Below are 12,346 nucleotides of genomic sequence, written 5' to 3'. Positions count from 1 at the left end.
TAGACATTATTGTTATTTTTAACATCCGTATTTATTTGAAAGGAAAATACTTGTTGTAATTATTATTGACTGATTTTAGGTTCTGTATAGTAAAATATAGGTAACATAATAACTTACCTAAAGTTTTTGAGCTAGTTATTGGACTAAGAGGATAGAAATCTCCGTGGAGGGGACAATGGAAACCGACTGTTTGCTCTCTCCGTCGAGCTCTACGGGTTAACACGCACAGAACACATCCGGACACTAACATTATGAGTCCGACCACCATACAGGCCGGACCCAGTATCCTCGAATTTCCGGTGAACGCGATACGTTCGGCATAGTGATCCGGTTCCTCATCTTCACCAGGGCCTCTATACGATGCAGCTGAAACAGGACGAAGATAAAATTAGCATACAAAGTCGCTATATAACAGTTTTACAATAGCAATGCCTTTCTTTAACCGACTTCAAAAAAGGAGGAGGCTCTATGTTCGACTTTATATATTATTGTAATGTATGTTCGCCGATTTCTCCGTCAATTGTGGACCGATTTTCAAAATTCAAAATTCATTTTCAAACTTTCGAGGTGATCCCATTGGAACCAAATCAGGATCTGATGGTGGAAAGGAGGGGAAACCTCCAAATTTCAAAGGCCGGTACAAAGTTTACATAGAAATATTGCAGGCAACTGCTGCTATGGTGTAATAGTTAGAGCGTTCAGCTCTCACGCGGATGTTTTCGGTTCAATTTTTTTGTTAAAAATATTTTATGAAGAAATTAAAACTTTTTTGTATTAGGTGTTTGAATATATTCTGATATTTTTTCAATTAAAAAGACATTTATTGAGAAAGTACAATATATATCATCAAAATATTTCGCAACATTCTCTGCACATTTCCAACCTTTGGCGACATGGTAATACAATGCCAAAAGTACAATATTGGGTTGGCAGCGATCCAATCATCGATCATTTTTCGTAACTCGTCATAATTATGAAACCATGTACCAGCCAAGCCATGCTGCATGATTCTGAATAAGTGGTAGTCAGAAAGCGCTATGCCTGGTTAGTATGTTGGATGTAGCAGAACTTCTCCATTCTGCTCCATTCTTCTCCACATTGCATCCTTGGATACCTTTTCGCCTGTTACTCGCTATTGGTGGCTTTTCTTACAACAATACCAAGACGATAATATTTAATTGACGACATTAGATATGTGTAGTAACAGTTGAATCATACAAAGCAGCTGTCAACAGACCTTGCTGATTTCATCCATATGCACAGAGTTCTATATGCACAGAACTACGAATATTCGGTTTTGTTGTCCCTAATGATGGTTTCTCTGGAACCCATTACTTTTTGATTTTGGGACTGACAATGCACAGTACGCCAGAGAGGAATGTTGAAAATGACCAAAACGATATTTTCAGCCAATTAGTGGACTGGCCTTTTCCGCCCTTTTAGGTTTTTCCCATCATGTCTAAAGGTTGGAAACAGTTTTTCATCAACTGTTAGGCTGCCTGAAAGTTCTTTGAGCGTTTAAGCTGTATTCTCGCCTAATAAGTCTTGCAATACAGATTGTCTTCAAATGTTTTTGGCCCATCAAGCAGTACTCTGTCATTGACATCAATATCATCTCTCTTAAATAATTTAAACCAAAACTGATAATTGAATATGATGGAGCATAAGTTTTTAAATATGTTTGGTGACCTTTCCATTGATTCCATTGGTTCCATGATTAGTGCAAAACCATTAAAATCACTGTGAATAAACCTTTAGTTAATTTAATCATACAACTAATTATTAAATTAATATACCATGGTTTAAAAAGTTACTGCCTTTTGAAAATGGAAAGACAAAAAACTACATTAATAATATAATGTTGATTAAATATAATTACATAATTTTAATAAAATTAAATAATTAAGATGACATGCTTGAGTGGATTCAATTTTTTGTCGAGTAGTCAGTTTCAATGCTGAAATTCTCTCGAGATTTAGTTTCTTTTAAAGTGTTTCCATACAAAAAAGTTTGTTGGGCTTAAATCGGATCTTCTTGTAGATTTCTTGTAGATTCTTCTTCCATACGCAAAGATTTTTCAATATGTTTAAGGATTTTGACGGCGAGAACAACTTTAACAATAGTGAGGCTTAATTTTTTGTAGTAGATCATTTTGAATCACCCAATCAAACTTGAATGATTTTCTTGTTTCATTTGCAGAATTCTTGAGACCAGTTCAAGCCATAGTAAAAGAGTGCCAAATTATAATAACAAAACAAAATTACATCACCGTGGAAAAGTGGAAATCCAATTAGTAGATCTTACTTTAAATCGGGAAAAAGTTTCAAGGTTCCAAATTTACATTCAAAGTTTGAAAGCGGGATCATTGTAATTCCGTGCACGGTTTGACAGGTCGTCGATAAATATTTCGTCTGCATTACAATTTGTTTTTGTTGATAATTAGTACTGATGCGACTATAACAATCGATCTGTTTTGTTATCATGCTACGTGATAATATTTTGTTTATAATTTGTTACCAGAGCAGTGGTTACTTTTGCTTGTATATATTCAGTGTCTATTAATTCCAAGAAATTATCTTTGGTATTGTTAAGAAAATTAAGGTCCGTATCAGACAATATTATTTGATTTGTTGACATTGCTACTGAAGCATACATAATTGTTTTTTTATTCTAAATCTTGTTCTAAAACTTGATGGGTCTATTAATCAGATCGTATGATAGCAAAGGCTTTAGTGTATGCATTTCACTGCTCCCAAAAAATTAATAAAAGTCTATAGACATATCTCATTGCTACCAGTAATACCTAATGAATTTTAAAAACTCCTGTTGAAAAGAATAAAACCAATTATAGAGAGAAAAAACCCTAATACCTAGTTCTAGTTTATTAACAAACATTCAGCAATTGACCAGGTTCACAGAATAACAGATTTCATTAAAAAAAGCCTTTGCAGAAGATTCGATAAGGTATGGCATGACGGCCTCATAAAAGACGATAAAACCATTGCCAAACTGTTTTCAATATGGAATACCACTATATTCATCATAAGGTATCAAAATTCTTGAAATCAATAACCAATTTGTATAAAATTTTAGTAATTTGTATATTTAAGATTATGAATACTTAGGTTTAAATAATTCGCTGTAATTATTATTCATCCCCTTTATTATTTTTACCACTATCTAATAAGATCTAATCTAAGTGGCACCACACTTGAAATATTAAACCAGGTAAGTCGACTTTACAGACAGATAGTATAAGAGCTAGCAAAGTTTTTGAGAGAGAATATCAGGTAAGCTGATCTTTTGACATATCATCTATTTCATTCTCTTGGTCAGCAGCCGGCCCATATGGCTGGTGGCAGGGGTGAGGTTTAGCAGTGCGCATCATACATGTACAGGTAAAATACTCGATTTTTAAATGAAATAAAAATTGATAATTTTAATGACTTTTCGGCTAACCTACAATTTGTCTTTATGGTAACTTAAATCTAGGTATATAACTAGGAGGACCCATCGGCTCTAACGCAGTCTCTGGTGAAATTATGGTTATACATGTCACTGCTGTATTTTTTATTATATGCACCTCACCACACTACACAAGATCAGATGGTTTAGCTCTTTTGAGTATGTGTCCTGTTCTGGTGGTATCCAAAAGTTGCAATATTTCAATATTCGTATGATAATGGAGTCTTTACTCATGCCCACTTGCAATTATCTTGATTTCTTGACTGACTGTGGGTATCTGAAGGTCTCGATGTAGGTAATCAGTCCTATAGTATTTAGGTGCGCCCACAATACCTCTCAGGACTTTGTTCTGAAAAATTTGTATTTTATTTATGTTACTCTTTGCAGAACATCCCCATAATTGAACTCCGTATGTCCATATAGGTTTCAATATTTGCTTATATAATAGAAATTTAGTATGTACTGATAATTGTGATTTCCTTCCAATTAACCAGTACATTTTCCTGTATTTCAATTCCAGGTCTTTTCTTTTCTTCTTTATATGTTAAAAAAATATTTAATTCATTGCTGCATTTTTATGATTGTTTATCATGTGCCAGGCGTTACTTTTTATTCATAAAAAAAATTCAAATTATTTCAGTGTGGCTGTAATTTTTATGATATTATTTAAGTATCAAAACGGTGTACTTTTAGATTAACCAAACCGTGTCAACATATATTATAATATTCGCGGTTTCTTATTTATCTTACACTAATTATTCTATTAATTTCTTTTCATTCGTAAAATAATAAATAGTAAAAACTGATCATCGAAATGTACACTGAAGTTTTTAGCTATTGCGAAAACGATTTATTTGCCCAAGAGCACGTTGCATCTGCATAAAATACAATACGACATTTAAATAGCAAATATACTCTAGATCGAGAACTGTTGATAGAAATAGAAAGTTGCGACGATAACCCACTTTTGCTTTCGAACTGATTTACTCACTTAAAATACTATCAACTTTCAGAATTTTGTCTCAGTTTTGTAGATTTGAAATTGTTTTTTATTTACTATAACTTGTGGTATAAAATTTATAGTAGATCCGATTTATTTGAAATTATTTTTGAGTTTTAACATCAACAGGCATAAAAAGTTAATGTTATTTATTAAAAATACCATTTGGAAAAATTATATCTCTGTTGTTACTCTTGTAGGATATCATATTTCATTTATACCGCTGTAAACAAAAGGATGCGGTCGTTTACATCGAGCAGGATCGTACCTAATAAATACCAGAAGATTTAATATTGGCCAGGATGTTCTAATATTAGGTTTCCCAGATAAATTTTAACTAAAAACTTCAATCAAATTTCAGGCTTAGTTTAAAAAGAAAGGGCAAAACAAGTTCTTCTTTGATGTAGAACCTTAGGTGCCATTAATGTATTAATTAAGCGCTTGGTTGGTAATTAAGCGATTGGTTAGGGGGACAGGAAGGCCCTTCTGCTTTTGGGATAGTCGCGCGTTCAAATCCTGCTGGGACAATGCCGTAAATTTATATTTGTGTTTGTTTAACATTTGTGGTTATCCTCAGGAAAGAATTGGCAAATTGATATTTTTTTCGGTGGCAAACTCCCCTACATTGGCTATTGTGTTAACCAAGCCGGCCCTTATATTATTTGTAATTTCTGTCTACTTAGTCCTATATGACTATATGAAGAGATACATATTTTAAAAAGTACAAAAAGCTGATAGGTCTATAATAGACATAATTAATAATAATTAAAAACCAAAAACACTGCTCCTAAAACTATTTTAAGTATCGCATACTGTCGAGTAAATATTATAAACCCGGCACTGTCTTCTGATCGTGGCTTATATTAGTTAAGCTTATGATTTATGGCCTGGTATTAGTTTCATCAGAATAATTAAAATCGTAAACAAAGCTCAATATTTACACTAAGAATTAGGCAGATGATGTTTTACGAAATATCGCTAGATAATATCCGTTCGGTTGATGTACTGTTTAATGGATGTGCTGTATTAAGTGTTGGAATTAATTCGTAGCGTTTTATAAAAGATGCGTGAGTAATAAAGCATTCTGTTGTTCACTGTTATAATCTGCTTCCCAAAAAACATAAGAATAATGTATGTATTATCAATTATCAAATTTTTTTGTATTTCATTGGAAGTCATGAACAAAAGTAGTGAAAGTTTTGCGCTTTTAAAAGTGTTGATTTTAAATTACAAGATAACCGACGAAGCTTAGTGATGTAGGTTTCAGGTCAAACAGCGCAAGAATTATCTAAGTCATTGAAAATTGACTTATCAACAGTACACAAAACCCAAATCCTTGGAAACGATTAACTATTCCTTCTAATTTATCTGTTTCAACGATACAAATGAAATTGAATTATTAAAATAAAATACTGCCGGCTTGGAAGATGTAACGGTTGAGGTTACCGAACGGTTCTTTTGTTGTTGCTATAGTCACAGGTTCGAATCCCGGGGCATGGTAAATTTGTGTTTGTAATTTAATCACGGCAATCTCGTAAAATCAAACAAAAAAACCATCCCAGTCAAGTCCAATTCAGATAAGCCCTTACTTGGAAAAAGAGACTTAGAGGGAGAGAACATAGCAAAAAAAATTTAATTTACTTTAAACATGAAAAAGGACGACTTGTATACCTCCTTAGTATTCTAGTCTAGAATATTTAAGAAGGTTATCCAAAATTTAAATTATTTTCGGAGATATACCTGTTTTAGTGACGCGGCATCTAAAAACGAAACTTTAAACGGTTTTTTCTCGAAACTACTTTTTTTCGAGACCGTTGTCATGAGTTTCAAGTTCTACTGAAACAATTTACTTAAAATATGGTGCAAGCCATTTCCATACATACTTCTATCGTATTAAAGTGGATTTTTAATATTAAAAAAAAACGGATAAGTCAAATAAAATTTGTTGGCTTCCTTGAACTTTCGAATTTTTTATCTCCTAATATAGTTTAAGTTTTCAAAAAACCTCTTATTACTATATTCTTAGAGGGTTAAGCTTTAAAAATATGAAAAAAATCGATTTTTTCAGTACAAACGATATTAGTTACTCAATCCTGTTTTAACATAAACAAAAACCTTATATTGTAAATACTTCACTTATCTTTCATGTTTAATCAGACACTAATGCACCGATTTCTGAGAAAAACCAGTGCTCAGTTATTTGAGGGATGGACATATGCCATTATTTATTATCGTTGATAAAAATTGAACCATTACAATTACAACAACAAAACTAACTGAAATATAAATCAGCAATCATTTTCAAAAAGATTGGGAATAAACGCAAAAATATCATATTCGGATGCTCTAAATATAATTGTTTTTTATTCTCGATTTGAACATAATTGTAAATGCGAATTAGAAAAGTAGCAAGGTTTTGAATCTTAGAAACTGTTCTATTGCTTGTGAAACAGTTTCATATAGTCCCAGGAAACATATATACATTAAGATGTTATAAGATAACATAACTATAATCACAATTAAATATAATTTAATGTATATGGCGAGGGTATGGCTCCATACAAAATTTGTGAGATTTGCATTATCCAACTGTAGCGACCTTGAGGCATGTCGATTTTTACATAGTAGAATAACGGTCTACAAAATACCCAGAAATATAATCCCAGAATAGCTAGCAATCCCGAGACGTTTATCTGGGATGTTATTGAAGGGTATTTCCATTCATTCAGTACTTGACCATCGTTTGGTTTAGACGTGCCAGCCCAAGCCTCGTCTCCAGGTAACACCGCTGCCAGCCGTTTTATCTATTATGTATTTTCCACATTTTTTATATTGGCAATAAATAACGGTCACATAATGTAAAGACCACTGTTTCATTTCGTTTTACATCCATTCACCGAGCTATATCATTTACCCTAAACAACTATTTTGTAAACAATATAAAAAACACCCTGTCGAATGATGAGCTTATTTATTTGAATTTTATATATTTACATTACTTTTTAATTACATTTTAAAGTGTTCTTTTTCCGAATCATAATGGTCCTTGGCAGCCCACCGGCTGTCGAGCAACTTAGAAATCATTCCAGAAGACATCCGGTCTTACCCAGCGTGGTTACTGGCGTGACTGGGATGGTTATTCCTGGTCGGATTTTCCACATTTGCCTAAAGACATTTACAATAATAATCACAAATATAAAGTACATCCATGCCTTAGCACGATTCGAACCCGCGACTAATATCAACATTAATTTAAGATATAAATCAGACGTTCTTGGGATGGAAGGCTTGAGCTTTTAGTTAACCCTACCTCTGGATCTGCAAGTTTATCAGTTACAATTCCAATCTGTGTATTTAGTGGAATAATAAGGCTATGATCTAAGAAAAAAAGCCAGAATATTCCCAAAGACAATATAGTTTTAGAGATCATTCCACAGCACATATTCTGCAGACATGCCCCAAAATCGGTCAAAAAATACTTGGAAAAACTCTTATGGTAGAATTTACATCACTCACTGTATTTTTCATATGTTTTTTCACTCGACTACCACTTGTTCCATGATTTCACGTTAGAGAAGACATCTTATGAACATGGCAAAAAATGAGTCGATGAATCGGTCCCAAGGACTATGACTTGTATCGACAAACTACATCACCTCTCATTAGAGAAATGGGAAAATATGATAGTTAGTGATGGACAACATTTTTAATAACAAATATAGTTTTGTTTAAAGAGCGCTAACAGTTAATTCCAATATTTAATTCATTTAGGGTAAATCTAGTAATTTTTTCTTATCAATTAAGTGTGCTTACCAGTCAAAACGCATCCAACCAATAGGAAAAGGAAACCGAATATCGGCAGGATGATTTGACAGTTGGCGGCGACCACCACACCCGCCACCATGAGGCCGCCCTCGATCTTCTCGACCCGAAGGCGGGACAATGGCGTCGGACAACGCAATTTTCCGCCTCCGCCAACGTTACTGTTCTTCAAAACCGTGGACACTTCGTTAGGCCTGCAACAAAAATAGATTTGTTTAATACAAATGGTCCAATTAAAAAAGAAATGATAAAAACATTTTTGTACCATTGAGAACTAAATTTCTGCTATATGACGCCCAACTTTTTGTATCTTGACTGAATGTTACAAATATCAAACCTTAGAACCCAAATAAATTCTTCAAAACACACACAAAACGCTTATATAAAGCCGACATTCATTTTTCTCTTAATCTAATATCGATTTTGCCAAAATTATATGACTTAACCTATTTATAAAAATAGTATTTTATATCAGTGATTTGGTCAATATTCGACATACTTTGCACTCAGCTTCATCAGGAAGAAGTGATACAGTGTCATGGTCCGTAAATATGGTGACAAAGCGATGATATTGATGAGGTTCTTTGACTTTAAAGTTATTTATTTAATTTATATTAAATAGAAGGTTTTAAAATCACGTGATAGTAATCTTAAGCAACAATTAAGATTATTGAATGTTATTTCATTTACATTTTAATATTTTTCTTGGTTCCAGAGTTCGAAAGATTATTCACGAATTTCTAAAAGTTTTGTGTTATTTTTCTCACTCGCTGTCTCTGCGGGCCCATATTTTTTCTCTCCAACTGTTATGACTCAAATTTCAGTCTGCAATACAAAATTAAAAACAAATTCTGTGTTCAATAATTGCGATTATTTAAAAAATTGTGAAACACCACTAAGGTAAATGACTAACCAGGTATTGTAAACAAATTGGTTGACAAACCAACAAATTGGTTGTTGTCTTTGGTGTATTATAAGTACAGTGCTAACATCTTATGGAATTAATAGCATGGTCATTTTAAACTTCACATTCTCTTAAAATAGATAATTGCCTTTTTTATATTTTTATTTAAATTTTTTACAATTTTAATGAAGATATAACGGTTGCATAACTATAAGTTATATTAAACTGCATTTTCTCCAAACAAAAATGTAATTATTATGTTTGGTTTTGCTCGGTAGACTAAACGATATAATCGCTGTGAAAAAAATCTTTGTTGTGAACATAATACATTCTTTATTTGCACTGTTTCGTGTGCGAATTCGAGCTTTTGTTTGCTTTTAAGCTATCAGTGACCTACTCAAACAGAAATGTTGTTAGTACATTTTACCAATGAAAAAACAGTTAATGTTACGTAACCCTTTATTTCGTTAATTATTTTATCGTTTGCTCTTTTGAAATGTCGTAGTTGTGCTTCATTATTGTAGGGATAAAAACTCAATTTAATTCTATTTGTACAACAGTAAAACAATTACCATCGTGATGCTTTTTAGTTGCATGTATTGGCTTCAAAATTTTGAATAATATTACTAGATTGTTATAGATTGAAAGTTGCCGTTTTAATTAATATTAAATAAGAAAATATTTGATAGTTAAAAATGTTTTAACACAATTTTACGCTATTTGTAATAAATTATAAACCAATCCAACCTGAGATAATTTCTAGTAGCATTGTACTATTGTTTTACAATATTAGAAGGTAATTTATTTCTTTGAACTATGTAGTAAGATTAATGTTTCTGTTTCAATTTCAATTTTAAAAGTATTTTAGTATAATTAATTAATAGTTTCACTATTTGAAATAAATAGCTAATCCTGGTCATCCATCTAGTTTTCAAGTTGTATCCATAGTTATCTATTACAAGCACAAGTACTGTTCATTCAAGAATTGTAGTAAGAAAATTATAAGGCTTCTTGCAGCTATTTCTTATAAATCGAAGAATAGAAATATAGTACTACTGATATACCTTATATATTTCTATCTTTACTGATGACCTAGGAGAATTGTTTAATGAATATTTGTAAAAACAAGACAAAAACTAGGAATTATAACTATAGTTTACCTTAATCTTATAACCTCTTATATGATGATCTACCAAAATTTGATTCACGTAGAACATCAATATGTAATGGAGTAACAAATATTTCGCCTTAGATATTAGGATTAAAGTTAAAAATTATAAGTAAATGTTAGTCTCTCGATGCACTATTGTTGAGTTAATTATATTTTTAGTTGATGTAAGCAAAATAAAAAGTGTTCCGTATTAAAAAGCGATTACGCGTGGTCAAAAGCTTAAAATAAATAGAAATTGCTATAAGACTATTCCCGTTTAATATAATCCCGGAATATAAAAAACAACCCACAATTTACCAGAATAATATTGGAAGTAGTCTTTCGGGCATAGGACATAAAGAGCATCCTTTAGACTCATTCCCTTCTTTTTGAATACCCTGATCTATTTCTTGTTGTCCAAGACATTTAAGCTGCTATAGCATATAAACTACATCATCAATTGGTCAAGAAAATGGAAACCAAAATAGCTGAAGCGCAATCCCATTCCATCAATTTCGCTAAGAAATACGGATCTTCAATCTTACGGAAAACATCAATGTTTAATGCAGTAAAGATTGGTTCTTAAAATAATTATTACTATGGTTAAAGTCAATTTAACCGAATAAAAACTATTTGAGCATGTTTAAGAGTCCATTTTTTAATTATAATTAGAAGTTTAAAATAATCCCGGAATATAAAAAACAACCCTCGCATTATGAGATTAATGTTGGAATTAATCTTTGGATCATAGACAAAAAAGTATATTTTAGAGCTGTTTCTATCTCAGGAACTAAGCGTTTATTGTGAGAAAATGGAACTGAATCATATTCAAAATATGATCAATCATAGTTTTCCATTTAGTTGTATATTATTATTTGACTTCGACATTAAATTCCATAATTTTAAGCTTTTAAGTTTTAATTCTTCTGTCCAAAACTCGAAACAAAAAAAACAGACCGTTTGAATATAATTTAATATTATCGTATTTCTTGGCTAAACGGCGGAAACTCATTTACATTCCAAATATTTGCACATGTAATATCTAAAATTTTAGTTTCAAGAAACATTGAGAGCATGTCGTGACCGTTTTAATTACAAATTTAAAGAAAAGTTAAATAACAGTTCTAGTGTTTCAAGAAATCATACTGATATTATGAGTTTGACTATCGTGGGTATAGCATGAAATTTTTATGGGCGATTTTCAAGGAACTTCATAGAACAAAACAATATCTATCGATTAACATACCATCCACCTAAAATATGCCGTCGTCGAGACCATGAACAGATACGAAGTTATGTCGAATCGTTTTGGCGAACAATACAAAGTAACGATAATTGTCAGTCGATTGCCTTCGATCTACATCGGAGACATCCAGTCTAATAAAGGTTTCGCTAACTTATTGGCGTTTCTGCTCGTATCGATACCTGCCCATTTCCTATTCAATCATTGTATTTTACCCATGACAATGCATACTTGTAACGGGTTTCTGATATAGAGCGAGTTCATAACAGATCTAAGAAACAGTTTAGAATTATTTAATATGCTTATATTTGGATTAATTTTTAGTTTAGAATTTTGAAAATATGGCTCGATTTTTGTACATATTCTTACAGTTCGATTATTTAGGATGGATTTCCATGAAAGCACTTTAAAAATTCAATAATTTACGGATCTAAAGTTATTTCGAAAGGCTATAGCTGTAGCTAATTAGAAGTAGCAATGTTTGTTTACTGGAATGACAAGTTCTTTAATCTCCACCCATTTTTTTCCAAAATAGTATCATTTAATTCAATAAATTGCCGATACAGATAGTTTTCTATGGTATTCCTAATAGAATGACATGTGTGTCGTGTGACAGCAAGGAAATATACACAATAGCACTAGAGTTGTACTTTAGCATAATCCCGAAATATAAAAAGCAACCACCATACTATGAAAATAATTACAGTTAAACAGCATTAAATTAGATCTATTTTGTTCCTTTTTAATTTTGTATTTATGAGA

The 12,346-nt window shown here is 31.9% G+C and overlaps 1 protein-coding gene across 5 annotated transcripts in view; it reads right to left on the bottom strand.

Annotated features, from left to right (window-relative positions):
- Positions 1-12,346, bottom strand: part of LOC143191164 (uncharacterized) — a 131,258-nt gene that overhangs the window by 21,291 nt on the left and 97,621 nt on the right. For all 5 annotated transcript variants that reach the window (XM_076395996.1, XM_076395984.1, XM_076396005.1 and 2 more), the window contains exons 2-3: positions 8,279-8,481; positions 118-366 (exon numbers count right to left, since the gene is read on the bottom strand). In XM_076395996.1, coding sequence (XP_076252111.1) covers positions 118-366; positions 8,279-8,481 — 452 coding nt within the window. The remainder of the gene's footprint in view (positions 1-117; positions 367-8,278; positions 8,482-12,346) is intronic.

The sequence above is a fragment of the Rhynchophorus ferrugineus genome, unplaced genomic scaffold (genome assembly GCF_030347505.1).
Source record: "Rhynchophorus ferrugineus isolate W39M unplaced genomic scaffold, kcgeb_rfMv2 rfM1, whole genome shotgun sequence".
In the NCBI taxonomy this organism is placed as follows: domain Eukaryota; kingdom Metazoa; phylum Arthropoda; class Insecta; order Coleoptera; family Curculionidae; genus Rhynchophorus; species Rhynchophorus ferrugineus.
The sequence above is the reverse complement of the archived record's forward strand: the minus strand, read 5'-3'. Positions and strand labels throughout refer to the sequence as shown.